General features: G+C 43.5%; 1 protein-coding gene across 1 annotated transcript; it reads right to left on the reverse strand.

Annotated features, from left to right (window-relative positions):
- Nucleotides 1-1147: 1147 nt before the first annotated feature.
- LOC139584414 (metallophosphoesterase MPPED2-like) lies at nucleotides 1148-24126 on the reverse strand. The gene is made up of 7 exons (XM_071416200.1): nucleotides 23735-24126; nucleotides 22520-22779; nucleotides 21025-21206; nucleotides 18506-18731; nucleotides 3364-3479; nucleotides 2568-2681; nucleotides 1148-2353 (listed from the first exon to the last, which is right to left on the reverse strand). Exons 2-7 carry the CDS (start codon nucleotides 22699-22701, stop codon nucleotides 2244-2246), a joined length of 930 nt encoding a protein of 309 aa, XP_071272301.1. The 5' UTR covers nucleotides 22702-22779; nucleotides 23735-24126; the 3' UTR covers nucleotides 1148-2243.
- Between the last annotated feature and the right edge of the window lie 3506 nt (nucleotides 24127-27632).

A 27632-nucleotide genomic window follows, 5' to 3' on the forward strand; every position in this document is an offset into this window, starting at 1 on the left:
TTTAAAGCCACAACAACAAAATATGAAAAAATGATTCAGGGACCCTCTCATAAATAGAACAGAACTCGAGTGCGATAAAAACAGGGATTTTGACATCTGCAGCACATGGCTGGATGAACCAAGTCTCAGGTCCGGGAAAGAACATTTAAAATGCCTGCCTCTTGGGAATTGGATAGAAAATGTTGCTGTTTTCAAGCAAATTGGGGCAGGACAAAATGTGTAGAATTGCAGGAAATTAGCTTGAAAACTGCAACATTTTCTCTCCAATTCCCAAGAGGCAGGCCTTTTAAATGGACTTGAGATGTCCAGCTGGTTTCAACAACAATAAAACATATCCACAGTGATGAATGGTAAGTTACAGTATATTTGTAATAGTGAGAGGAAACACCAGAAAGACTAACTTCTGAAAGTAGCCGGTGTGTTAGCGACCACCTACTGGGTGTCTACGAACGGGGGAGAGTCAATATGACATCCATCAGGGCCAGGACCAAGGCCAGCCTGACAAATCTCTCCAATCAATAGGCTGCCAGGACAGCATAGGGTCACAGCCACCCGTATCAATAGCACCTATTATTCCATGGTGTTGTCAGTCAGGGATAATTAATAAGAGTTAATCAGTCTGGCCCAGGGAAGACCGGTGGGGGTGACATATACCTTCACCTCTATCCAAGGGAGAGCGAGAGGGAACGCATTAGCTAAGTCGCTTTGGACAAAAGTGTCTTAAATGTCATATATTATTATTATGTACTGTACTTTCCTTCGTGTGCATGACCACTTCTACAGTATACAAAGTGAGGACAATGTACAGGACACGTGTCAAACTCATTCCACGGAGAGCCGAGTGTCTGCAGGTTTTCCGCTCCTCCCTTGTAATTGATTGCTGAATTATGGTCACTAATTAGTAAGAAACTCCCAACACCTCGTTGTCTAGTGCTTAATTGAAAACCAGCCTGCAGACACTTGGCCCTCTGTGGAATGAGTTTGACACCCCTGGTGTACAGTATTAGGGACTATTTGTCATAATGATAAGCAGACATTTCCCAGACAAGTGATAAAGAGCAATAGGTCCAACTAAGTTTTAGAAATAATTTGGCAAATAAGACTTATTGATGATATAAAGAATTCACTAAGGTAAAACACAAAACAATTCAACAGGTAAAAATCTTGCAATTTTATTTGCATATAAAGGCAACTAAATTCATCAAGTTAAAAAAGTTTCATAAACCAGGAAACTAAACAGGCATTTACAATGACAGAAGACTACCGTTGGCAACTTGTTTTGTGCTAGCAAGATAGCATTTTCACATAGTGCAAAAATCTGAGAAAAAAACAAAACAATTAGCAAAATTGTACTTTAGAGGGCATCCCAAATATTTTACAGCTGTTGAATATCGATACAAATCTTAAAGTGAGATTAAAATGCCTGATTCGTGCATGTTGAAAACTCACACAAGCACTGACTCACATGTACTCCATGGAAGATGGGGTCATTAGGGAATATGCAGCATCTGTTTTCAATTAACATCAAGTGAAAGTGTTCTTTACAGCTGATTATTCATAAGATGGGAATGAACGGTTTGATGTCAAACAGTACCACAAGACTGGCCAGTCAATCAATGACCTTGACTAGACAAAAACACGGTTAAGTTCAGTAGCCAAATGTGGTCGAACGTTGCAGATAGTTCCACATATCATATTTCTCTCTGAACGTTCCAAAACGTTGCGCCCCAGATGAAGGGAGATGATGCACCAGTACACATAAAGCTCCTACACAAGTGTGAGAGCACAAGAGATTCATCTATACTGGGTATATAATAATTGGACCAATTTCATACAAATGTCAACATACAATTTCATTTCAAAGGCTTCATTTTTAACAATACACAGGCCTTTAACAGAGACCAAATAATTTAAGTTACAATGCCAAATGCATGTTCAATCATCATCATGAGGTCAAGTATTGCTTATGTAAAGAGTAATGTTACGGTCAGGCAGTGTACTTGCCTGTGAGGCAAGGCGCTTATCCATCTTTATAGAGGAAACAAAGAAAACAATGATACAGAAAACCAGCCACTTCAGCGAATGCAAACGAATGGAAAATATGGAATATTTTACAAAGATCATTTCATTACCAGAATCCGATTTTCATGCATTTTTACAAGCAGTTTACAAAAGACAAATATCTTGAAGATTAGCATTTCGTACAACTGAATTAAAAAAATGCTGGTTTATTTTACGATGCTCTATGCGTTGGGCAGGTCAAATACGATGGGGGGGTTTGTGGGCTGGAAACTGGCTGTACAGGTGGAAGAGTTGATGAAAGTTGTGCATCCATCCGTCATAATGCCGTACCCTGCAGACAGAGAACAAAGACATTAGACACCAGAGTCAAAACAGAGACAATAACAGGCACAGGTTCAGGATTAACTGATTCAGGATTAACTGTCATTCTTTAGAACAGCATACATGTTAAGAAGCGTTTTGCCTGAAATCTGACGACTTCCTAACATGGATGCTCAGTCCTTTATAGAACCAGGACCATGGAGGTCAGAGCACAGAACACTCACCCTCATGGATGCCCCCAAAGGCGTGGAGCTTGGGTCGGACCCTCTGCTGTACTGTGTTCAGCAGCTCCACACAGCCCACTCTCTGCAGCTCCTTGGGAACCCAGTCCCGGAAACCTGTCCCAAACCACAACAATAGACTAATTAACACACTTGATTAACCTTTGCAAAGACAAATGAACATAGCAGAAATAAATTGAACATTAGCGTCTTCATTCATGAAACAGGTCAGACAAACTAAGGGCGACATTTTCCATATCTTAACGTTGTTGTATAAATGCACAGATAAACGCAAAGTTTTAGACACAATCTGTGAAGTTTGCCATTATCCTCAAGCACTTTATCAGGAAGTGAAACTCTCTGCGAGAGTAAATGGATGGAATATTTCAATAACTCATCTCAATGATTTAATGTAATGAAGGTGTGCTGGAGAATCGGAATTACACTAGAAAACAATGATGCGGTATTATATGTGCTGTGAATGTTTGAATGGATCATATAGGCGATCTCAGTGCTGTAAATGAATTAGAATTTGCTGATGGTCACAAAGAAAACCTGTTCAGTTGGACCTGACGTGACACAGTCAAAAAATACCAAACTCCTCACTGCAGTCTTTGTAGCTTGTTGCTCATTTTAACGTAAGAAAAATTTCACCCTATCTCTGCTTCCATTTCTTCCAGTAGTTCAATGAATGAGTGACAGTAACTATACTGTCAAATTCATAAGTGCAAGCTGTTTTAGCAGTCTTTGGGAAAGGCTGTAGAATGGGGTGTTTTGGGGTTCTATGAAGTCAACTCACCGAGGGGAGGTCCGTGGGTCATGAGAACATCTATGCCCTCCGGAACCTGATTCCACTTGTCCAATAGAGACTGGCCGCGGGGAAGGTTAAAACCCCAGCCATTAAACCACGGTGTCCTGTAGGAACACACAGTAGAAACAGTTAAAAGAAATATACATCACACACACCTGCACAAGAGAGAGATCTAGGGGGGAGAGAGAGAGAGAGGGGGGAGACAGAGCGTGAGGGGAAGAGAGGGAGAGCGCGGGAGCAGGGAGGCAGAGCACCCGAGGGGGGGGGACAAGGAGCACGAGGGGGAGGCAGAGCGCCCGGGGAGGGGGGGGGGGGGACCAGGAGACAGCCAGCCATTGAGGGAGATAGAGGGTTATCGCACGACTAGGTCATTCATTCTGGCCCGTGCCACAGCATAACAGCGGTCATCCAAACACTGGAAATGGATTAAGCTGTCAGCACCAATGAGAAGAAGCATGTTAATAAGAGTTTCATGTCTCCCCTGGGACCCTGGCCTCCTGACACACAGCAGTATGTCTGTCTGACTACTGCCTTTATTTACCGACAGCCAGGGCACATGGAGGTAAAGAGATTGCCCCGGCCGTAATGGACAGACAGAACGGCACACGTCAGGCCAAGGTCACGGCTAATTCTGGCCAGAGCTAACTGGAAGAGGTTGGGGAGACGGGGGGAGGAGGGAGGGGTCGAAGTGGAAGCTATTTGGTCTGGACTAAATGAACGCTGATAGCGTATGACTATATGACTGATATGGCCCGCAGTGCATTCATCAACCTGTCTGAACAGTCTAGGCTATACCGTGATGCAGGGGGAGATCTCTCTGGAGGGTTCAACACAGGGCTGCTGCCTAGGGGGACATTAACCACATACAAACACTGCAGATTGATACTTCCCTTCAGATCAAAGATGGATTTCACGCCAAGAGCCATTCCAGTGCAGGTGAGGCTCTGGGCCAAGTTTGAGACTCACACACTGTCTGATTTAGCATTTTGCACATTTTCTATAGCTTTAATCAAGATGAAAACAAAACTAATACCATGCCACTATTGCCAAGTTCATTTCAAATGTACATAAAGATTTGTATGGTCTTGTGTTACATACAGTATCAGCATTTCTGTTACAGCCTCCACTGTGCGGTAGCAAGGGTCTGACATAGCCATGCACGGAGTAGCTCACAAACAGCCCATTCATATTGACTGCACCTTTATACACTATATATACACAAAAGCATGTGGATACCCATTCAAATATGTGGATTCGGCTATTACAGCCACACCCGTTGCTGACAGGTGTATAAAATCGAGCACACAGCCATGCAATCTCCATAGACAAACATTGGCAGTAGAATGGCTTTACTGAAGAGCTCAGTGACTTTCAAAGTGGCACTGCCATAGGATGCCACCTTTCCACCAAGCCAGCTCATCAAATGTCTGCCCTGTTGGAGCTGCCCCGAACAACTATAAGTGCTGTTATTGTGAAGTGGAAACGTCTAGGAGAAACAACGGCTGAGCCGCAAAGTGGTAGGCCACACAAACTCATAGAACGAGATCCCCAAGTGCTGAAGTGCGCAGAAATCGTCTGTCCTTGGTTGCAACACTCACTAGTGAGTTCCAAACTGCCTCTGGACGCAATGTCATCACAAGAACTGTTCGTTGTGAGCTTCATGAAATGGGTTTCCATGGCCGAGCAGCCGCACACAATCCTAAGAACACTATGTGCAATGCCAAGCATCGGCTGGAGTGGTGTAAAGCTCACCGCCATTGGACTCTGGAGCAGTGGAAACACGTTCTCTGGAGTGATGAATCATGCTTCACCATCTGGCAGTCCGACTGAGAAATCCAGGTTTGGCGGATGCCAGGTGAATGCATAGTGCCAACTGTAAAGTTTGGTTGAGGAGGAATAATGTTCTGGGGCTGTTTTTCATGGTTTGGGCTAGGCCCCTTAGCTCGCCCCTACAGTGAGCCAGGCCTAATCGTCCAACATCAGTGCCCGACCTCACTAATGCTCTTGTGGCTGAATGGAAGCAAGTCCCCGCAACAATGTTCCAACATCTAGTGGAAAGTCTTCCCAGAAGAGTGGAGGCTGTTATAGCAGCAAAGGGGGGAAACCAATTCCATATCAATGCCCTTTATTTTGGAATGAGATGTTCGACTAGCAGGTGGTGTCCACATGCTTTTGGTGATGTAGTGTATTTTCCTCCAGGCTGGGCTACACTGCCTTCTCCAACCCTGTGATTCAAAGCAGAACCTGTTCTGTGTTACACCTGGATCTCAGTGCTGACACCAGCGGGTAGATAAATCCTGCGTTTCCCCGGCGTCTCTCTTGTCGCTCTCCAACCCAGCAGAGCAAACATAGACGAGATATGAACAATGAGCTGTGCTGCTCAATATGGAAGCCAGTAATAGCCAGGATGTGGTGGTGGGGGGGCCTGCTCCCCAGGACCCGAGGGCGCTATTATCTTCCCATGCTGAGAGGGAGGGGGAGTAGGAGCAGAGGGAGCAGGAGGGGGAGTAGGAGCAGAGGGAGCAGAGGGAGCAGGAGAAGTGGGAGCAGGAGAGGGGGGGAGAAGAGGGAGCATGAGAGGGGGGGAGAAGAGGAAGCAGGAGAGGGGGGGAGAAGAGGGAGTAGGAGGGGGTGGAGTATGAGCAGAGGGAGCAGGAGGGGGGGGCAGGAGGGGGGAGGAGGGAGCATAAAAAGTGGGATTAGGAGGGGAGTAGAGGGAGCAGGGGAAGAGGGAGGGGAGGTGGCAGGAGAAGAGGGAGTGGGAGGGGGGTGGAGAAGAGGGAGTAGGGGGGGAGCAGGGAAAGTGGGAGCAGGGCGGAGGATAAGAGGGAGCACAAGGGGGGGAGGGCAGGGGGGAGGAGAAGAGGGAGCAGGAGGGGGAATATTGTGGGTAGGAGATTGTGGTTAGCTTGACCACGTAGACACAAGATTAGCTGTGTCTTCTCCCACCCTGGCTGTCATCACTAGGCTAACTGATTGACTACCTCTGGTCACTGCTGTTATCTCCTGCAGGGAATGATCCATCAGGATGTGGAAGTCTGGTCGCCACTGTCTGCCCTGACTGGGGCAGATAAAAAAATCGAACCCAGGGTTCTACACTAACTTTTATGACAACAATTACACGGTAGCCTGCTCTTCTGTGCTGACACTGACAAACAGATCCTAAAAACGAAGTTGTCTGATCCATATACAGAGCCATCAGAAAGTATTCAGACCCCTTAACTTTTCCCACATTTTGGTAGGTTACAGCCTTATTCTAAAATGGATTAAATCATTTTTTCCCTCATCTCCTCGTCTTCTCTTAACAGATATAGCCATTTGCTTTCCAAACTATGATGAACTATTGTGATATGCCCGGAAGGACCTCTACTTTTCACTGACAGTCGCAACTCAACAATCATGTGGTATTTGCCGTGTGCGCCGCCCAAATTGTGGGCCATTCCGACTGTAGGCATTGTGATTTAAAACATTGTTCTTTTTTAAAGCTAATGATCCTCTGTGACCAAATCATGCTTTCTGGTGTAGTAGCCTATTATGAATTATTTAATTTACTTCTGTATAGACAGGAGTAGGCTAATTAGGGTATACCATTTTTGCAATTTAATTCAATTTAGGCTACTTTAGGGAAAACTTAGCTGATGGACGTGCCACCTATGTTTGTAGAGCAATTGTGATGGTGTTTTCAAAACAAATGGCAAGAGCCCGACCGATAAATCGGTTGACCGATATTAAAAATGAGCCTTCACAGCAATGTTTGTATCGGTCTTTATTCCACCGATAAAGTGCTGATATTATATACATAGAATGAACAAATGTGTGCTCATTTGCAGTCACATTTAGAATTTTTCAATGGTTGCCTGAAGAGGGAGCTCTAAAAGCTGCTCATTGAACATCATTCACGTCGTGACTTACTGAATGGTGAGAGTAAGAGTGGTCATGGTGGTTTAACGTGAGTAGCTTGCCACAGCCAGCGACAGCATATTTGAATAAGTAAATAATCAAAAGTACACTTCACAAAGCAAGCAACCCTGTCCTCATCACACTCTCACTTGGTTAACGTTAGCTGGCTAGCTAACCAGCAATGAAGTAAGGCTCTATCTGGCCAGCAAGGTAGTTAGCAAGCAAGCAATCTGTGCTAGCAACTTACACTACAGTTCAAACGTTTGAGGTCACTTTAGATATGTCCTTGTTTTTGAAAGCAAAGCAAATTTTTTGTCCATTGAAATAACATCAAATTGATCAGAAATACAGTGTAGACATTGTTAATGTTGTAAATGACTATTGTAGCTGGAAACGGCAGATTTTTTATGGAATATCTACATAGGCGTAGAGAGGCCCATTATCAGCAACCATCACTCCTGTGTTCCAATGGCACGTTGTGTTAGCTAATCCAAGTTGATCATTTTAAAAAGGCGAATTGATCATTAGAAAACCCTTTTGCAATTACGTTAGCACAGCTGAAATCTGTTGTGCTGATTAAACAAGCAATACAACTAGCCTTCTTTAGACTAGTTGAGTATCTGGAGCATCAGCTAAGTTTTCCCTAAAGTAGCCTAAATTGAATTAAATTGCAAAAATGGTATTTGTGGGTTCAATTACAGGCTCAAAATGGCCAGAAACAAAGAACCTTCTTCTGAAACTCGTCTGTCTATTCTTGTTCTGAGAAATTAAGGCTATTCCATGCGAGAAATTGCCAAGAAACTGAATATCTCAGACAACGCTGTGTACTACTCCCTTCAAACTGGCTCTAACCAGAATAGAAAGAGTGAGAGGCCCCGGTGCACAACTGAGCAAGAGGACAAGTACATTAGAGTGTCTAGTTTGAGAAACAGACACCTCACAAGTCCTCAACTGGCAGCTTAATTAGTAGTACCCGCAAAACACCAGTCTCAACGTCAACAGTGAAGAGGCGACTCCGGGATGCTGGCCTTCTAGGCAGAGTTCTTCTGTCCAGTGTCTGTGTTCTTTTGCCTATCTTAATCTTTTCTTTTTATTGGCCAGTCTGAGATATGGCTTTTTCTTTGCAACTCTGCCTAGAAGGCCAACATCCCGGAGTCGCCTCTTCACTGTTGATGTTAAGACTGGTGTTTTTTGCGGGTACTACTTAATGAAGCTGCCAGTTGAGGACTTGAGGCATCTGTTTCTCAAAATTTGCTACATAAGTCAGAATCAAGGAGGTCGGTCACATATCGTCAGATATATTGGTGACCAGTGAAGTTTGCATCCCTAAAATTGGTATTGGACCTAAAAATCCTATATCAGTTGGGCTCTACAAATGGCCACTGGATTGATGCAAATAATGATGGTTTTCCCAGGTAGGCACAGGCTACTGGCATTTCCATATACCCGAATAGGATTAGGCTATCAGTAACATCGTTAACGGCTACGCAAATTGTACGGGCACTGCACACACGCAGGGGTATTCCTCTGCCGTTTTTTCCTCTTCAGAAAGTTGGTTTATTTTTGGTCAATTAAATATTACTGTTTGAATAAATAATGATAAACAAAAAATGTGTCGCACTGCCAGGTCAAACAGTCTTGGTCACAGTATCGAACCCTGAAATAATGCTGGGTCCTAATCTGCGTGCCTGGACCTCTTATTTAAGAGGCCAGTGGCAGCTTGATTGTGATTGATAGCAGAGTAAATAAAGCCCAGTGCCTGCTTTAGCACGCAGCGTGTTGGGTTATACACAGGGGTGCAATCTTTCACCATTGCTAGGCTAATGTTTCTGCTGGCTGACTCCCACCCTGACCCCCGCAGCAGGCAGGCAGCAGACATTAAAGCCCTGAAATAACAGCCACTGTCTGGACCTGCTGCTATATGATCATCACCTCTCTCTCTGTCATTACACAAACACACACACCTGTACGTGTGCGCACAACACAACACACACACACAAGCTTAGCTCTGACAAGGTCCTCTTATTCAATATGGCAACCCTGTTCAATGTACACAACAAGCCAGCAAGTCATCTGTTTGATTTGAGCTGTATCAGCACTTGAGCTTGGTGACCTGTCAGCTGAACCTGATACAGAATGCAGACATGGCCCAGACAGTGCCCAGACCTTTTTAACTCTAAAACAGTGCACCAACCACACCCCTAGCTTCAGGATATTTATGAAAGCGGCCAGGTCAGCTACTCTAATGCACTGCCCTGCGAGTACCTCAACTTTCTCCAATCTAAAAGGGCTACTGTAATCTTCAAATATTAATCACCTCAGTCAGGACTATGTGGGGGTTGTACTAGCACTAGACTACAAGAGAAGGGCATATGGCTGTCTGGCTGTAATGTTGAACAACTCAGCTGCAGTAGAAGTAGTACTGAGAGGGAAATGAAGGGCCTGGGGGATTACCGTCTGTCCAGTCTGTCTGTAATGCCATGGGCTGCTACACTACCTAGGAAACACGTGTACTCAGTCACAAATGTCGCAAATGCTGCATTCTGCTGTGCACTGGCCTGGACAGATGTCCTAGCTTCTGGCAGACACGAGTCACCTTACACGTCACCGTGCCATGTACTCAGCCAGGCTTGTTGTGACACTGCACTGGTCCAATCACCCACTCAACACTACTGAGAAGCTGCTATTCTAAAGCACCCTCCTCAGTGTCAATGTCCGTTTTCCTTCCTTCATTACAGCCTGGTAGTGATCATCAGTAGGCTCTACACCAGGGTTCCTTCATTCCAGCCTGGTAGTGATCATCAGTAGGCTATACACCAGGGTTCCTTCATTCCAGCCTGGTAGTGATCATCAGTAGGCTATACACCAGGGTTCCTTCATTCCAGCCTGGTAGTGATCATCAGTAGGCTATACACCAGGGTTCCTTCATTCCAGCCTGGTAGTGATCATCAGTAGGCTATACACCAGGGTTCCTTCATTCCAGCCTGGTAGTGATCATCAGTAGGCTATACACCAGGGTTCCTTCATTCCAGCCTGGTAATGATCATCAGTAGGCTCTACACCAGGATTCCTTCATTCCAGCCTGGTAATGATCATCAGTAGGCTCTACACCAGGGTTCCTTCATTACAGCCTGGTAATGATCATCAGTAGGCTATACACCAGGGTTCCTTCATTCCAGCCTGGTAGTGATCATCAGTAGGCTATACACCAGGGTTCCCCAACTAGCAGGCCGCGGGGCAGTGGTTTCATTTGGCCCCAGAGTTTTTTCATTTTCATTGTTGGACACCAGGAAATTAGCTCCAAGTGATTTTAATTGAAAATAAATATGTTCCCAAGTATTCCCACAAATGTAAGCAAGATTTGCAATGATTATGCTTTAGTCAAACATCATATATATTTGGGCTTCTTGCCGTCAATTTGCAGTCTACAAATTATTTGTAATTATGTTCTGTCCTCTTGACCATGCACTCAACAAAAAAAACTTGGCCCGCGTCTGAATCTAGTTGATGATCTCTGCTATACACAGTTCATACCACATCAGTCATCTCATCCAGGGTATTTTCTCCAGAGATAGCTCAGGATGGGTCTGGTTAGTCAAATTAGCCACTTAATATTCATTCTGGTAAAGGGCATCGCTCTGGTTGGTTATTTCACAGGTCATTACATTGTGGTGCTAGACGGAGGCTAATTAAAGCACTTGTGATGTCCTGTAATAAGCTGTATGGATGATGATGTTGTTGGGGTAACAAGCTCTGGCTGGCTCCTGGGTGGTGGATGTGGTTGGGTAATAGCAAGGCCTCTTACCCCGACTGACACATACATGGACTGAGGAGGGCAGGCTCACGGAAACACACTGCGTGGAGTAATTGGTGTAAGCAGTGGGATTTTTACCTGACCAAAGTGATATAGAGAAAAAGCGAAAAGGTACTGAGTAATATTAAGAAATGCTATAGATGGAAGGACTGTAGTGTGGAAACCTACCAAAAAACAATTAGGCAACAACAAATTCAATCCATTTTAGACAACTTCCTGGACAAAACGTTCCACTGTAATAGTGAAGGTGTAAACGTGGCAGTAGAAAATCTTAACAGTATATCTGACCTCTCAGCTTCCCTATCAAATCTAAAAATTTAAAACAGAAAACCGAAGAATATGAACAATAATGACAAATGGTTTGAAGAAGAATGCAAAAACCTAAGAAAGAAATTGAGAAACCTATCCAACCAAAAACATACGCCTTCACTATGGTGAATCACTAAAACAATACAGAAATACACAACGGAAAAAGAAGGAACAGCACGTCAGAAATCAGCTCAATGTAATTGAAGAATCCATAGACTCCAACCACTTCTGGGAAAATTGTAAAACATTAACAAACAACAGCACAAAGAATGATCAATCCAAAATGGAGATGTATGGGTAAATCACTTCTCCAATCTTTTTGGCTCACAAAGAACAAACAGCAAAAACATATACATGATCAAATACAAATTGTATAATCAACTATTAAAGACTACCAGAACCCACTGGATTCTCCAATTACCTTGAATGAACTACAGGACAAAATAAAAACCCTCCAACCCAAAAAGGCCTGTGGTGTTCATGGTATCCTCAATGAAATGATAAAATATACACAGACAACAAATTCCAATTGGCTATACTAAAACTGTTTACATCATCCTTAGCTCTGGCATCTTCCCCAATATTTGGAACCAAGGACTGACTGATCACCCCAATCCACAAAAGTGGAGACCAATTTAACCCCAATAACTACCGTGGGATATGCATCAACAGCAACCTTGGGAAAATCCTCTGCATTATCATTAACAGCAGACTCGTACATTTCCTCAGTGAAAACAATGTACTGAGCAAATGTCAAATTGGCTTTTTACCAAATTATTGTACGACAGACCACGTATTCACCCTGCACACCCTAATTGACAAACAAACCAAAACAAAGGCAAAGTTTTCTCATGCTTTGTTGATTTAAAAAAAAACTTCAACTCAATTTGGCATGAGGGTCTGCTATACAAATTTATGGAAAAAGTGGTGTTGGGGGAAAAACATATGACATTATAAAATCCATGTACACAAACAACAAGTGTGCGGTTAAAATAGGCAAAAAAACATTTCTTCCCACAGAGCCGTGGGGTAAGACAGAGATGCAGCTTAAGCCCCACCCTCTTCAACATATATATCAACAAATTGGCGAGGGCACTAGAACAGTCTGCAGCACCCGGCCTCACCCTACTAGAATCTGAAGTCAAATGTCTACTGTTTGCTGATGATCTGGTGCTTCTGTCCCCAACCAAGGAGGGCCTACAGAAGCACCTAGATCTTCTGCACAGATTCTGCCAGACCTGGGCCCTGACAGTAAATCTCAGTAAGACCAAAATAATGGTGTTTCAAAAAAGATCCAGTCGCCAGGACAACAAATACAAATTCCATCTAGACACCGTTGCCCAAGAGCACACAAAAAACTATACATACCTTGGCCTAAACATCAGCACCACAGGTAACTTCCACAAAGCTGTGAACGATCTGAGAGACAAAGCAAGAAGGGCATTCTATGCCATCAAAAGGAACATACAATACAACATACCAATTAGGATCTGGATAAAAATACTTGAATCAGTTATGGAACACGTTGCCCTTTATGGTTGTGAGGTTTGGGGTCCGCTCACCAACCAAGAATTCACAAAATGGGACAAACACCAAATTGAGACTGCATGCAGAATTCTGCGAAAATATCCTCTGTGTACAACGTAAAACACCAAATAATGCATGCAGAGCAGAATTAGGCCAATACCCGATAATTATCAAAATCCAGAAAAGAAACGTTAAATTATACAACCACCTAAAAGGAAGTGATTCCCAAACCTTCCTTAACAAAGCCATCACCTACAGAGAGATGAACCTGGAGAAGAACCCCCTAAGCAAGCTGGTTCTGGGGCTCTGTTCAAACACAAACAGACCCCACAGAGCCGCAGGACAGCAACACAATTAGACCCAACCAAATCATTGAAAAATTAAAATATAATTACTTGACACATTGGAAAGAATTTTAAAAAACTGCGCAAACTAGAATGCTATTTGGCCCTAAAAAGAGAGTACAGAGTGGCAGAATACCTGACCACTGTGACTGACCCAAACTTAAGGAAAGCTTTGACTATGTACAGACTCAGTGAGTATAGCCTTGCTATTGAGAAAGGCCGCCAAAGGCAGACCTGGTTCTCAAGAGAAGACAGGCTATGTGCACACTGCACACAAAATGAGGTGGAAACTGAGCTGCACTTCCTAACCTCCTGCCAAATGTATGACCATATTAGAGACACATATTTCCCTTAGATTACACAGATCCACTAAGAATTTGAAAACAAACCCGATTTTGATAAACTCCCATATCTACTGGGTGAAATATCACAGTATGCCATCACAGCAGCAAGATTTGTGACCTGTTGGCACAAGAAAAGGGCAACCAGTGAAGAACACACACCATTGTAAATACAACCCATATGTATGTTTATTTATTTTCCCTCTTGTACATTAACTATTTGCACATTTGTTACAGCACCGTATATATACACATAATGACATTTGCACATCGTTACAACACTGTATATATACACATAATGACATTTGTCCATCGTTACAACACTGTGTATATATACACATAATGACATTTGTAATGTCTTTATTATTTTTGGAACTTCTGTGAGTGTAATGTTTACTGTTCATTTTCAATGTTTAGTTCACTTTGTATATTATCTACTTCACTTGCTTTGCCAATGTTAACATATGCTTCCCATGCCAATAAAGCCACTTGAACTGATACAGACAGAACCACTGGTCTAGTGGTTGTCATAGCTAGTTACTACTGTGTCATAAGCAATTTGATAGGCTTGGCCATTACATTTGACAATTTAATCATCTCGATTGCTAATTTAAAAAAATATATATGAAAGCGGTTTTGCAGATATTTTTTTTTTTGGGGGGGGGGGGCATTGAAACCAGATAAAACCCTAACCATTATTCAACCTGCCAAAGATAGGTCAAAAAGCCTAGCCTTCTGAATCCACTGTGGCCTTGTGGTAGGCTGGAGCTCATCCAAAATGGTAATCCTCTGAATAGAGGGCAGGCATCTCCTCCTCTGAGGGTGTTCATCCCACTCCTAATCTCAACCTCTCCCCTCCTCTACCTCTCCCTGGGCTATGCTTATTGTCTGTCTGACCCGCTCTTCTGCCTGCCCCCTCCCTTTGCCTGCCCCCCTCAGGCAGCCTGGCCTCTCTTCCTGTGCCCCAGTTTGGCCTGCCTGACTGCCTAATGCTGGGTGAGCGTGAAAGCCTCCAGCGCTGCACTGCAGTCAGTCAGTCAGTCAGTCAGTCAGTCAGAGCTGGGGCCAGAGCAGGGCAGTGCAGAGAGATCTGAGAAGTGCAGCACTGGCGACATGAGCAGCTAATTAACACTGACGTGCAGTTTGCACCTCCGGGCCAAAAGTCACTTTTACAATCAGTGATGTCAGCACTCAGCAGGTAAGGCCTCGCAGGGGCCTGTAGGGCAGGGTAGAGTAGAGCCGGGTAGAGCACGGTAGAGTAGAGCAGGGTAGAACACAGTAGAGCGGAGGGTAGAGCAGAGCAGGGTAGAGTAATACACACACACTAGACCGAAAGTAACATGCACATATATTGCGCTGACTGTTGCAAGACACTGGTTGCCACAGTATCGGTGAATCCCAAACCATCGGAGGGCCCTCCGAGTGAGTGATTTGTGATTCAGCCTATGACTTGAGGTCAGTCCCAAGTTGTTGTGACTAGAAAGAGGGTTTTCACACATTGAGCAGTAGTAGGAATTTCCACCAAGTAATGCTGAAACTGGAGCCCTTACCTAGGGAGTTACAACCTCATTTCAGAGTCAGATATGGCCTTATTTATTTCCATAAACAGACAGTTTATTTGTGGCTAAGCTCTCACACTGTTGGCAATTAGTCAGGCAGCTTTCCATTCCTATCTATCTGCTACACAAACAGACAGGAAATCAAAGCTACACATGACAGTGAGACCAGTCTCCCAGTCAATAAAGTACATTACCAGCCCAGCATGGGTGTCCATGTGAGAGATTGGGGGAGATGCAGGCTCAGAGCTATGCTGTCCTCACTGACCCACACACACACAGTGGAAGTGCTTTAATGGCAAACACACACTGAAGCGACACACACACACGACTGCTATGGTTTCCATGGCAACATAGATCCACACTTTCTTTGTGGCTCTGCCTGACGGGCTCTCATCCAATGTAAACCCAAAAGGTCACATGACCAGTGTGTGTCTGCCGCCATAAGAGGATTAGAGGAAGTCTTTGATTTTCTAAAGCCAGACTCAGACTGCCACCCTGCTCTGAGCTAGCCATGCTGTCTATAGTATAACACCTCCCCCTGGTCTGAGCTAGCCATGCTGTACATCCAGATCCTTGCCATCCAGGACCTCTATACCAGGCGTTGTCAGAGGAAGGCCCTAAAATTGTCAAAGACTCCAGCCACCCAAGTCATAGACTGTTCTCTCTCCTACCACACAGCATGCGGTACCGATGCACCAAGTCTGGAACCAAAAGGACATTGAACAGCTTCTTCCCCCCAGCCATAAGACTGCTAAATAGTTAACCAAATAGCTACCCGGACTATCTGCATTGACCCCTTTTTCAATAACTATTTTGAATCATCACATATGCTGCTGCTACTGTTAATTATCTACTGAATTATGTTGCCTAGTTACTTGACCACTATCTATATACAAATATTTACCTAAATTACCTCGTACCCCTGCATATCAACTCGGAACTGGTACCCTATGTATATAGCCAACTTATCGTTACTCATTGTGTATTTATTCCTTATGTTATTATTTTTTAAATGTCTCTCTGCAGTGTTGGGAAGGGCCCATAAGTAAGCATTCCACTGCGTCCTGAGCCCAACTCTCATTCTCAGGGGTTATGAGGTATTAGCTATTCAATTCTACTAGGAGACAAGGAACATTTAATGTAAATGTGAAGCTTAAGTCTGCAGACAGACATGCTATCTGGCTAAAGTCTGTTGCAGTGCTATCAGAAGTGTCTAGAAGTCAAGGTCTTGAATTTCTGGCTTTGACAATCACCCCCCCCCCCACAAAAAAAAAACGATTCATTCAGACGGTGTCAGTCAGTCTTGACTCAGACCTAGAGCAGGCCTGCAGTGTCTGTCAAGCCTAGCTGATCTGTTTGCGGGCGGGGGAAATGACCTCTGATCACTAGGCTCTGAGGTGACAACGGTTACTGTGGCCTCCTGGGAGTGCAGTCCCTAAAGGGGGTGCGGGGGTCAGGCCCAGGGTTTGATCCGTACGCTCCAACAAAAGAACCAGAACGTGTCGGAACAAAAGCCACTTCCTGCTGGAGAGGCTCAGAGATCTGGAAAATAGCCCCTGTAATGACGACCACAGAGCTCTACCACAGACCTCCCATCATGCATCTGGGTAGCTGGTTTGCTCCTCTTCCAAGATAATCATTTGATTCAGCACTACTCTGTGACTGAAAAGCTATGTTTCTGCCTTCATTGTTGCCCTTTCCTTTCTGCCTGCAATGTGAGAAACATTTCTTTATCACCAGGATATCCAGCATCTTTGAAGTGGCAAATATATGATTAAATCATGCTAGAAGAGCTCCCACCTCAAGACGGGAGGGTTAACCCCTGAGAATGAGAGTTGGGCTCAGGACGCAAATATAATATAATAGTGACTGAGCCAGGTTAAGGTATGAAAACCTAAAAGACCAATTCTCTCACTGTCATCATCATTACGTTACACCTGGTCAGACTGTCATTGTCAGGGTAGTCATACCTATTCAGCTGGGACTTGAAGAGACAAAAGCCCCCTAAACCCCTCTCTCTCTCTCCCAGAACACACGTCCAGCGACTGATGAAGAACAACACGGGCAGAGGGGGGCGTGTGGTTCACAGAACATTATTAGATCTGGGATTGGGGGAGAGAGAGCCTGTAAAAGGAGGTGTGTGTGTGTGTGTGTGTGTGTGTGTGTGTGTGTGTGTGTGTGTGTGTGTGTGTGTGTGTGTGTGTGTGTGTGTCAGCCAGCAGGGAGTTGTGGAGGCCAGACTGGGGTCAGTCAGACTGACACACAATGGCCTGATTCCACTGCTCTGGCCTCGACCCTCTCCAGCCACCCAAGGCCTTGGTACAGCTAGCCAGCCAGCCTGCCTGTCCCTGTCCCTGTCCCTGTCCCTGTCCACCCTACTGGGGAGAATACGAAAGAAATACCAGGAATGGGGATAACGTTCGGTTAGCTCTATACATTACGTTACGTTTTGTAACTATAGCCTCAATATCCCCTTTTGAAAAAGTGTCTCACAGGAATAAATATAGAAAATATGTAGCAGACACAGCATTCTAAAACGTATCAAAGCATCATGCGATAGGCCTACATCGAAACTCTTCGCTTGATCTCTTAGAAACCCCTCCGTCTGACTTCCTAATCCAAACAGAGATCACTCATTCAGCAGTGACACCGTAGTACGGAGGGAAACTAGAAAAGCAGTGGGTGAAGGGTTAACTGGGCCCCAGACTCAGCGGTGTGGCTGGCTGAGGATATGGGTGTGTGATGACATAACAGTCTGGAGCCGAGTACACTGTAAGTACATGTCTGTCTCCACGGCAGCCTGTAGCGTGTCAGGACATGCCCCAAGTCTAGGACAGGAGGAGAGGACACGGCTGGCACTGACCCACACCCAACTAACCACAGACGTCTCTCTCTCACGCACTCTGTGTCTAATAAAAGACATGGAGTCCCTGTCAGGACTCAGGACAACACAAGGCAATCCCCTCAATGAGGTATGGAAATGGAAGAAAGCAATAAGGAATGTAGAACTTAGAAGCAGTGAATAGCATGGGGTAGGTCTGCAGTGTTTCATATCCACCATGGACACACACGACTAAGAAAAACTCAACTAGACTCATTCAGGGACTTAATAAGCAAGCAAAGAGAGTGGCCACACAAAGTGTCATGACCTCTACTGTATGTAAATAATATTTGAGCAACCCTGGCAAACTCAGGTACAGTGATCAGTGTCACTGAGGCCATATTATGCAAAAGTCTGTCACTCAGCGATTAGCCTCTATAGTCACTGTATCGTAACACTATCGACTACACGTAAATAAGTCATGATACTTATCTCAAGACAAGAGAGCAACTTACCATGGTGCCCCATATATGCGGAATCCCTTGACTGTGATCTCAGAGTCCTGCAGGTAAGTACAGTTAGAGAGAAGGGCCTGAACATCGTCAAAGTCCTCTGGTCTCAGCTTAGAGACGGAGGGAAAGCGATAGTAATCCTGCTTGACCAGCTCAGCCATGAAGTCCTTGTCAAACGTCAGTTCATGGTTCCCTGCAATCACCACCTTGAATTGATAAGGTAGACTCCCTGCAGGAGAGACAGCAGGAAAGACATGTTGAATATGGATGGGATAGATAGCTTTCTGTTACTGTTCAACATAAGGCAAGTAACATGTACAGAATATAAACACTACATAGCTTTGGCCAGTAGCATGGTTTCTGGGAATACCCCAGTTGGTGAATCAATATTCATTCACTAGAATAGAAACTTGCCTTTGAGATGTTAAGGGAATGGTCCATGAAAGTAAAACGCCACAAATGAAAAGGTTAAGGCTTCTTGACCTCCTCAGACCAGGGTGAACTTTTCTCCCCTCTTACAAAAGAGCAATAACTGCAGATAAAGACCTCAGTTACCCAGCCAACGCACATCTCAGTCAACAAAGGGGAATTTTACAATTTGACCTTTTTACTTTCTTGGAGAGAGGTCCTTTGTCCCAGTTACCTCTTATATTACCGCATCAGCTCTGTATAGGGCTCAAATTGAAAGCTCAACTCAATTTTCTCTCGGCTGTAGGCTAAAATGTATTTGAAACTGAGGAGGATGGCAGTGTTTTAATGTGTGGCCTTCAAGGAAAGTTACTTCTTCCTTTCTGCGGATTCTTAATTTCAAATGTTTAATTTACAGTAGTAAATATTAAATAACGTCAAAGCAGACAATTTTTATGAGGAGAATAGTTTTTGCTTAAATAAGGAAGTCCAAATTATACCAAATACGGTTGGTATAGTAACTTACAGCAAATAACCTTTTTAGTCAAGATAGAGGTTACTGTACAGTATGCTGAGCACGGCCGGCACGCTCATTAGGCAGGATTAGGCCACCGCCTATGGCGGCAGATTGACGAGGGAGACATTTTCTGAGCTAAACTGACCAAGACCTCCAACAACAACAACACATAAAACCTCACATAATTCTGCCATAACCCAATGACAATATATCTCAACCAGTGGCAAAATGGGCTTTTAAGCCCACTGATGCCGCCCTGTGATAAACAGTGCCCACTTTGTCAAAGGCAGGGGCGCAAAATATTTTGCTTGTCCATTCTCAGTTTGTCTCTGCAGGGTGCTGTTGGAGAGACACATCGTTCCGGTGCTCCTCCACGTTACGTCAACAAAATGATCAAACATCAATCATGTAGCAGATACAGGATATAGTGGAAAGAGTATGGGGCCTTCTCTGTAGTCTATAGGCTGGAGATAAAATCTATGACAATATAATGAGACGCACACTTTTTACATCATGCAGGTTTCTCCAATCAAACGAGGGATGGCGCCCAATCAAATAAAAAATGTGCTGTCATGTTAACAAACATATCCTTAAAACAGGCCAAAGTAAAATGGATCATATGGAATGGACAATCAACTGTTGTCCAGGAGTTTCACCCAATTGACATGATCAGTTGCATTTTTTATTTGACCTTTATTTAACGAGGCAAGTCAGTTTAGAAGAAATTCTTATTTTCAATGACGGCCTAGGAACAGTGGGTTATCTGCCTTGTTCAGGGGTAGAACGACAGATTTGTACCTTGTCAGGTCAGGGATTCGAACTTGCAACCTTTCAATTACTAGTCCTACGCTCTAACCACTAGGCTACCCTGCCCCCGCATCAAGCTTGTATCCGTACATTTTTGGACAAGCTGATCATAGCAATAAAAAAAAATACTTCTGCATTTCCCGCTGTGTAAACACATCGCAAATAGGCTCACGATAACTCCTGATAAAGTTGGGCAGCTGATATTCAGAGCTTAAGTAGCCAAATTGATTAGCCACATGAATCAGGCCTAATAAAGCCAATGCAAAAGCATGTTTTACAAATGGTGGGCCTACCATTGCAGCTGACAAAATTCAATTTCAGGCAAAACTGTAGGCTACACCTCAGTAAGCACGGACCGCCGCCAATACCTTTTGGACTTCTCTTTTTGGTTCAGATTTGGTGCAGTCTAGACCGGTCTTCATTTGAATGTCCAGGGACATTGATTTATGGTCCGGACTAAATCTGAACCAAACATAGACGTCTATGATTGGTTCAGATTTAGTCCGGACCATAAATCAATGTCCCTGGACATTCAAATGAAGACCGGTCCGGTCTGGACCAGCCTTGATTTGGGCCAAACATAGACGTCCATAAAATACATAGACGTCCATAAAATACATATTTTCACCTTTCATTCAGAACCTAAATTTAACCTAATTTCAACATCTGGAAAATACATATTTTACACGTCTTTTCAACATCATTTTTGGTCTGGCCTAGGGCGGCAAGGACCGTCCCTGATGCTGAGGGCTCAGAGCAAAAAAACAGCAGTGTGTGTGACTCTCTTTACCTAGCCAGTCATTGAATTTCTTGACCTCAGAGGGTAGGCCCAGTTCAGTGAAGTCCCCAGTATGAAGAAGGACATCCCCGTATGGCATCTGGATCCCATCCGTCCTGGAGTGTGTGTCCGACACGCAGACGAAACGTGTATGACCGGAGGGTTTAGGGGTGTCATAGGGAATGGGCTCCACCCTGTCATCGAAGAGGGACAGCAGAATCAGTGTATGAGTTTGTGTCAAATTATTAAAGCAGCCCTCCATTTGAAAATGTAACCTAGGTTGTCAATGTGTCATGTGCAGCAACCTCCAATAGAAAATAATATTACAAATAAAACAGCCTTCTCTAAAGATGTCTAAGGAATCCCAAACTGGAATTGGCCATCCAACCTTTAAGTTAGTGCAGGTCCCTCATAAAGTCTCACAGTTGCCTTGTCATTGGGAGCCAGGCAGTGATTGTGAACTCATGTGGAATTTTGGGCTGCCAGGGCTGGCCAACTGCCCAGCTGCGATGCATGGAATCATGCTGGCAAATTATAGATTAAGTTGCTAGTTTGAATGAGTCGACCAAAGTGTTTTAATGCAAATCATCACAAAATCCAGGAGGTTATTCATTACTCCCTACTCTTGCCATGTGTCCATCATATATTAATGAATTACCGTACCTATATCTCTATCACTGCTGACTTTGGCTTCTTCCGTTAATTACACTCTCCTGTTCTAAAATGCTCCATCCAATTTGATTACTATAGCTTCAATAAACAATTTAACTGATACAAGGTCCACCTCGCTGTTGTACTGAGACATCTGTCCATGGTCTAAGACAAACAAAGAGAGCGCAGATGTGATTTAAAAACTGCAATTTAAAAAAAGGTTAATCGTGGACTAAGTGAAAAACACTGGTTAACAGAAGTCCTGACTTCTATAAAGACAGCATCTGTCTTACACCTTTGTTTTGTCTCTGCTGGAAAAGCTAGTTTTGTGTGTCAGTCAGCCAGCCAGTCAGCCAGCCAGCCAGCCAGCCAGGAGCGCCTGCCTCCCACTCTGACCACCCCAGGCCCACCCATCCCATCCACAGCAACACTCATTACATCCTAATGATTAGAAGTCAATAGGGAAGTTACTTAGAATTGAGCTGTGACCCAGAGGTCAAAGGAGCATTGTTAAATAGCTTATAAACCCACCTCACCTCTGACCTCCGTTACGTTAATAACATGAAAGGTGGCTTCCGCCTCACACACTTTAACCTCACACACTGTAGGTTATTTGACAGGGCACTGAGGATAACCAAACATGTTTAAGTCATACTCCATCTATTCAAGACGAGCTAATGTGCGCTGAGAATAGAGCACACAGAAGGTATGGTGGTGGATGTTATGAGGCCAGATGTCCATATATTTACTCTTTTGTTTGAACACATTCATCAATCAATCCTCTGTGCACTGTAATGGCCCATCAGATGAAAAAGAGATAGATACAGTGCAGGTCTGCGGCTAGATAGATACTCACATGTGGACATGGGGTGGTTGGAAGCGACTCTGGTTAATGTTGTAGTGGGTGAAGGCCTGTGTGGGGTTGGAGCTGTACTCGTCCACAGTGACAGTCACCTTGCCCTGAGAGGGGGGGTTTCTGTGAGCCATGGCTCTGCTGCTTGGGACATGGGCAGTTAGTTTACCAGGATCCAGAACCATTTTAGGGAGTGGGCATCATTCAGAACAGCCCCGTTCACTAACTCAGACCCACCGGCCCTCTGGACAACTGGCCACAATCTGTACCACCGCAAACAAAAAGAGAGGAGCACACCTCAAAATACAGTAATTGTGCAGCAGACATGATTACAAATAATGTGTTGCTGTAAATGACAGCTTTAAGTGAACCACTTGTGTTGTACAAAAACAACATCAAGAAGACGCCCAGATTATAAGAATTATTCAACCACTAATATCAGAAGAGGTGATACACTTCCATATTTCTCGCTAATGTCTTCTGAAGTGTTGATAGATTTTAACTACAGTAGATAGGATACAAAACAAGCTTGAACATTAAACCTTTAACAATACTGTAACGTCAGTAGAAAATATATAATATCAAACTACTGTAAGCATTGTGTTCCAATCAAAAGGCTTGAAATAACCCAGGCCTACATTTTTTTTACAAATGTAAAAGTGACAGAGTGAATTGATACAATGTAACCACACGAATTGTATTTGCTGTATTGGCCAGATGACAAAACAGTGAACTTAAACCACACCACTTTCGTTCAAGACATTGGAAACTGAAAATTAAAACATAAAAACTACCCAGACGAATTTAACATTAGCCGGTTAGCAGCGGTGCAGAGTGCAGACAGACATTTACTATCAGTCAACTGTAACAAGCTGATTATCTACAAGCTGAACTGTAACAGGATATTTGACATAAAAACATATGTTCCCTCTAATTTTGGTTTCACGCTGCAACATTTGGAAACGGTGATTTTTAAATATATGCACCATTTCTACCAATCAGCCTAAAGACACAGAAGAGACTAAATTGAACCTCTCACCCGATATTACAAGATCGTGTTCTTCCTCATTTATTGTAGGCCTATTCTGCATTACAGAACAAAATACAAACATAAACCAAGCTCTCTCATCTACAATATTACGAATAACAACATTTACAGGCTCGACAGAAACCTCTGTATCCGAATGGCTCGTAAATGACAAATCACCCCTAACCCACCGCTTTGTGCCTCGTTATTTTTTCCCAGCGATGTTCTTGCCAAACGGGTGGCGAGTTCCGTTCATCCGGTAGATATGTTCTCGGGGTTAGCTCTCTGTCTATGTTGTCAAAAACGCGGTCCCATAGATAACGCAGACAACTTGGAGGTCTTGAGAGGTGGAGGTCGTGGCTAGCAGGGCAGAACCTTCGACCCTGGGAGACCCTCGGCTGGCTCTTGAGGAAATGCGACAGAAAGGCAACGAGCGAGATAGGAGCCTCGATGTGAGAAGAGAAGGGGGGGAGCCCGAGAGAGCCGAGCAGTGCAGCGCGAGTCTGCGAGAGGACTGCCACCGGGGTCAGAGAGCACACAGTAGGCTACAGAAGCTCGGAGCCAAGGAGGGGACTGCACTGGGACAACTGTTAGTAGAATTGTAAATAGGATTAAAAGCAAGCTATTTTTGAACCATTTATATTTTTGGATAGCCTACAAATGGGCTCACATAGCCATAGACTACCTTTGTTGCCTAAGAAGTTTGAGGGTATTCTTGCACGTCTGTTTTAAAATAGTCGGTGTTGTATTGCACTATATTTTAATTGTTAAAACGTATTATACAAAATACGACAATAATTAACATTATACAGAATAAAATACACATTTGAACTGTTAAATGTAAGGTCCTACATATCAGTGTAAATTAAAACAATGATGTGCACTTGGAAATGATAAGAAAACAGGCTATACATTTGTGAATCAACTGTTATGACCTGTTGTACTGCATGTTGCTTTCTTAATGCATGTAGTGTCCTCAATCTCAATAGCAGCAAAGGAGAAAAGAAAAAGTAACACTATTCTTCAACTAGTCTATATGTATACATGAACAACAGTGCATAACGTACAGTATGTTGGTGTGCTGTATGCAGAGTCTTGCGATCCTATGCAGTAACAGTTGAGGTGGTCTAATCTCCCAGAGGAAGTGATTAGGTCTAAGTGCTGTTATGTGGCCCTGTTCCTTAATGTAAGGCCCCTTCAGCAAACAAAAGATGCATTATTCTGCTTTTCTACTGACACACGGGTGCATGACCTGACTCCATGCAATTACCTCATACTTATATATTTTTATTTAGTTGTAACGTATTGTAGATGAAAAAATGACCTTTCCTTGTTCTTACAAGTTTTTAAATGTATTTCAGTTTTACCTTAGTGTTGATTCACACTTTAGCACTTCCTAGATAACAATATCTGGTGCTTTTCGATGTAGGTGTGTGTAAGTGTGTATGTGACAGATTGTGTGTGACAGTGTGTGTTTGTGTGAGTCATGCAGTGTGCACAAGGATGGGTATTTCTCTAAGCCTTCATATCCTCTCCTCCTTTTCTCCCTCTTTAACTGTTGTCTTAGTGTGTGAGGATAGGCTGAAGGGAATCAGTTCTATGGCAACCAGACTGGTGAGTATTTCATGCCGTCTGTCCATGTCAAGTGATGGTATGCCACCGTCAATGCTCTTTTGAGTAATTTGTGGTTTCGCCGAGGGGTTGCATGGTTCAGTTGAATCTGTTGATGGCAGAAAATGCTCCTGAAAATGGACAGTACAGTAATTGGGGCGGCAGGTAGCCTAGTGGTTAGAGCGTTGGACTAGTAACCGAAAGGTTGCAAGATCAAATCCCCGAGCCGACAAGGTACAAATCTGTCATTCTGCCCCTGAACAAGGCAGTTAACCCACTGTTCCTAGGCCGTCATTGAAAATAAGAATTTGTTCTAAACTGACTTGCCTAGTTCAATAAAGGTAAAATAAATCTAGAACATAAGGAACAAAACCTGCGATAAAACAGCTTAGCAGAAAAGCCAATCTTAGCCTTGAAACCATGCTACGCCACGTTATATTTCTTCAAAGCTATCTACATCAGTGACAGTACAGTCTCCTGTATGGGAATAGATGACCCTCAGTTGACCTCAAAAATAATAATTAAGTGAACTTATCCATAATGCTAGGTAGAGAAATCAATAGGCTTGCTGCTCACACAATGCAGTGTGGCTCTTTCAAGCAGCAGTGGTCTATGGGTTAAGGAAAGCCCTGGCGGATCCCAGTGAATGCAGCAGCTTGGATTGAGCCCACCCTCTGGAGCCATATTGACTGATTCAGCAACTGAGGTAATCAGTGGAAGGAGATACAAATATCTCCCCACACACACAAGCACACACCAACCAATTTCTCTGCCAGCCCCATATGCTCTCCTCCATTGTCTACCCCACCTCAGTTGTGAAAATCCCAATGTTCAAATAGATGGCAGTATATGTACTCTGGTTTCTTTGCTAAAAACAGCCTATGGATATTGGTTTACTATTGACAAATGGTCAGACATTCTAGTTTGTTTCTTTGCGGCAATTACTTCTACTTTGGGAATGATATCACATCTTAGGAGTGAGGCAGCAGTGCTTTTTCCTTGGCCTTTGTGACCTCACCATCACCTTTTGACTCCTAAGTGGAATTTTTTTGTTGTCAATTTTGACTTGTTCAATAATTAAAGAGGACAGTCCAATACAGTGGCATCATATACTGTACAGCCCCACCTTCAGAGCAGGATGCAGGAAAAGACTAGCTAGCATCACTTTGAAAAATTGCATTGTTTTGAAAAGTCAAGACAAGACACCAAATTAAACAATTGAGTCCAATGTTACTTGTCTCTATAGACTTTGCCTGGACAGAGTTTGTCATTTCAAACCTAGACTATATATTTTCTTACCTGATCAAGGAACCTCACCAATATAAACAGTATATACATTATATATGCTGTTACCAATTTAGCGCAGGTGGAATTAGTAATCACCCTGTGGCACACTGTCATTTTATATTTGTTCAAAGACATAGCCTTTCTAAGGGGGTGCCACTTGATATTTAGTGGCACCAGCCTTGTTTCCCATGTCAGCTTTGTTTCTATCCAGTCTGAGTAAATAGGGCTTTTTTAGGCTGACACATTCCCCACACCAAATCATGGTCCATAAAACAGTATTCCTTGTCCTATTACTTTTCACTGCAATGCTACACATGTACTCTTGCTAGGGACTCTCACAATTGTTGCATGTTTGTACTAGTAGTAATTGTTACGAACAGGGACGTCATGAACCCCAAAAATCGGAGGGGTCACAAAGTACATTAGGATTGCTGGGGGGTGGTCTGTAGGGGGTCTATGCCCCCCCCCCCCCCCCATCGCAAAGTTGAAGAATTTTTCAAACACCTGAAACAGCTTTTTTCCTGCAATCTAGAGACATACTCATTATGCTTAATTAAAGGTAAAACATTTTTTTAATGCGTATCTAAGCATACCTCTTGAGCTATCTGTATCCGGAGGCCAGGTAAGGAGGTCAGGTAATATATCTCTGTGAAAATAAAAGGAGGCCAGGTAATATATTTCTGTGAAAATAAAAGGAGGCCAGGTAATATATCTCTGTGAAGATAAAAGGAGGCCAGGTAATATATCTCTGTGAAGATCAAAGGAGGCCAGGTAATATATCTCTGTGAAAATAAAAGGAGGCCTGGTAATATATCTCTGTGAAAATAAAAGGAGGCCAGGTAATATATCTCTGTGAAGATATCATCAAACAACTTACAAAGATATCATCAAATGGTGTATTTTTTCCTAATTGGGATCCAATTGAAGAATAAAGTACAGAGTAGTTGTGGAAAGTGTTAACCTGTTATGTAAACATACTGAGTAATAAATAAATGGTATATTGCAGTGGTGAAATGGCAGCAGTTGTGTGTTGTAAGGAGGCCAGGTAATATATCTATGTGAAGATAAAAGGAGGCCAGGTAATATATCTCTGTGAAAATAAAAGGAGGCCTTGTAATATATCTCTGTGAAAATAAAAGGAGGCCAGGTAATATATCTCTGTGAAGATTAAAGGAGTCCAGGTAATATATA

The sequence above is a fragment of the Salvelinus alpinus genome, chromosome 9 (assembly GCF_045679555.1).
Source record: "Salvelinus alpinus chromosome 9, SLU_Salpinus.1, whole genome shotgun sequence".
Taxonomy (NCBI): Eukaryota; Metazoa; Chordata; class Actinopteri; order Salmoniformes; family Salmonidae; genus Salvelinus; species Salvelinus alpinus.

Bases quoted from the DNA above. Each gene is read 5' to 3' on its own strand.
- LOC139584414 (XM_071416200.1), bottom strand. From the start codon at position 22,701: ATGGTTCTGGATCCTGGTAAACTAACTGCCCATGTCCCAAGCAGCAGA. The intron at 3,480-18,505 runs GTAAGTTGCTCT...GTGTTCCTACAG, and splicing joins CGCATATATGGGGCACCATG to GACACCGTGGTTTAATGGCT. The intron at 2,682-3,363 runs GTGAGTTGACTT...GGTTTGGGACAG, and splicing joins GACCCACGGACCTCCCCTCG to GTTTCCGGGACTGGGTTCCC.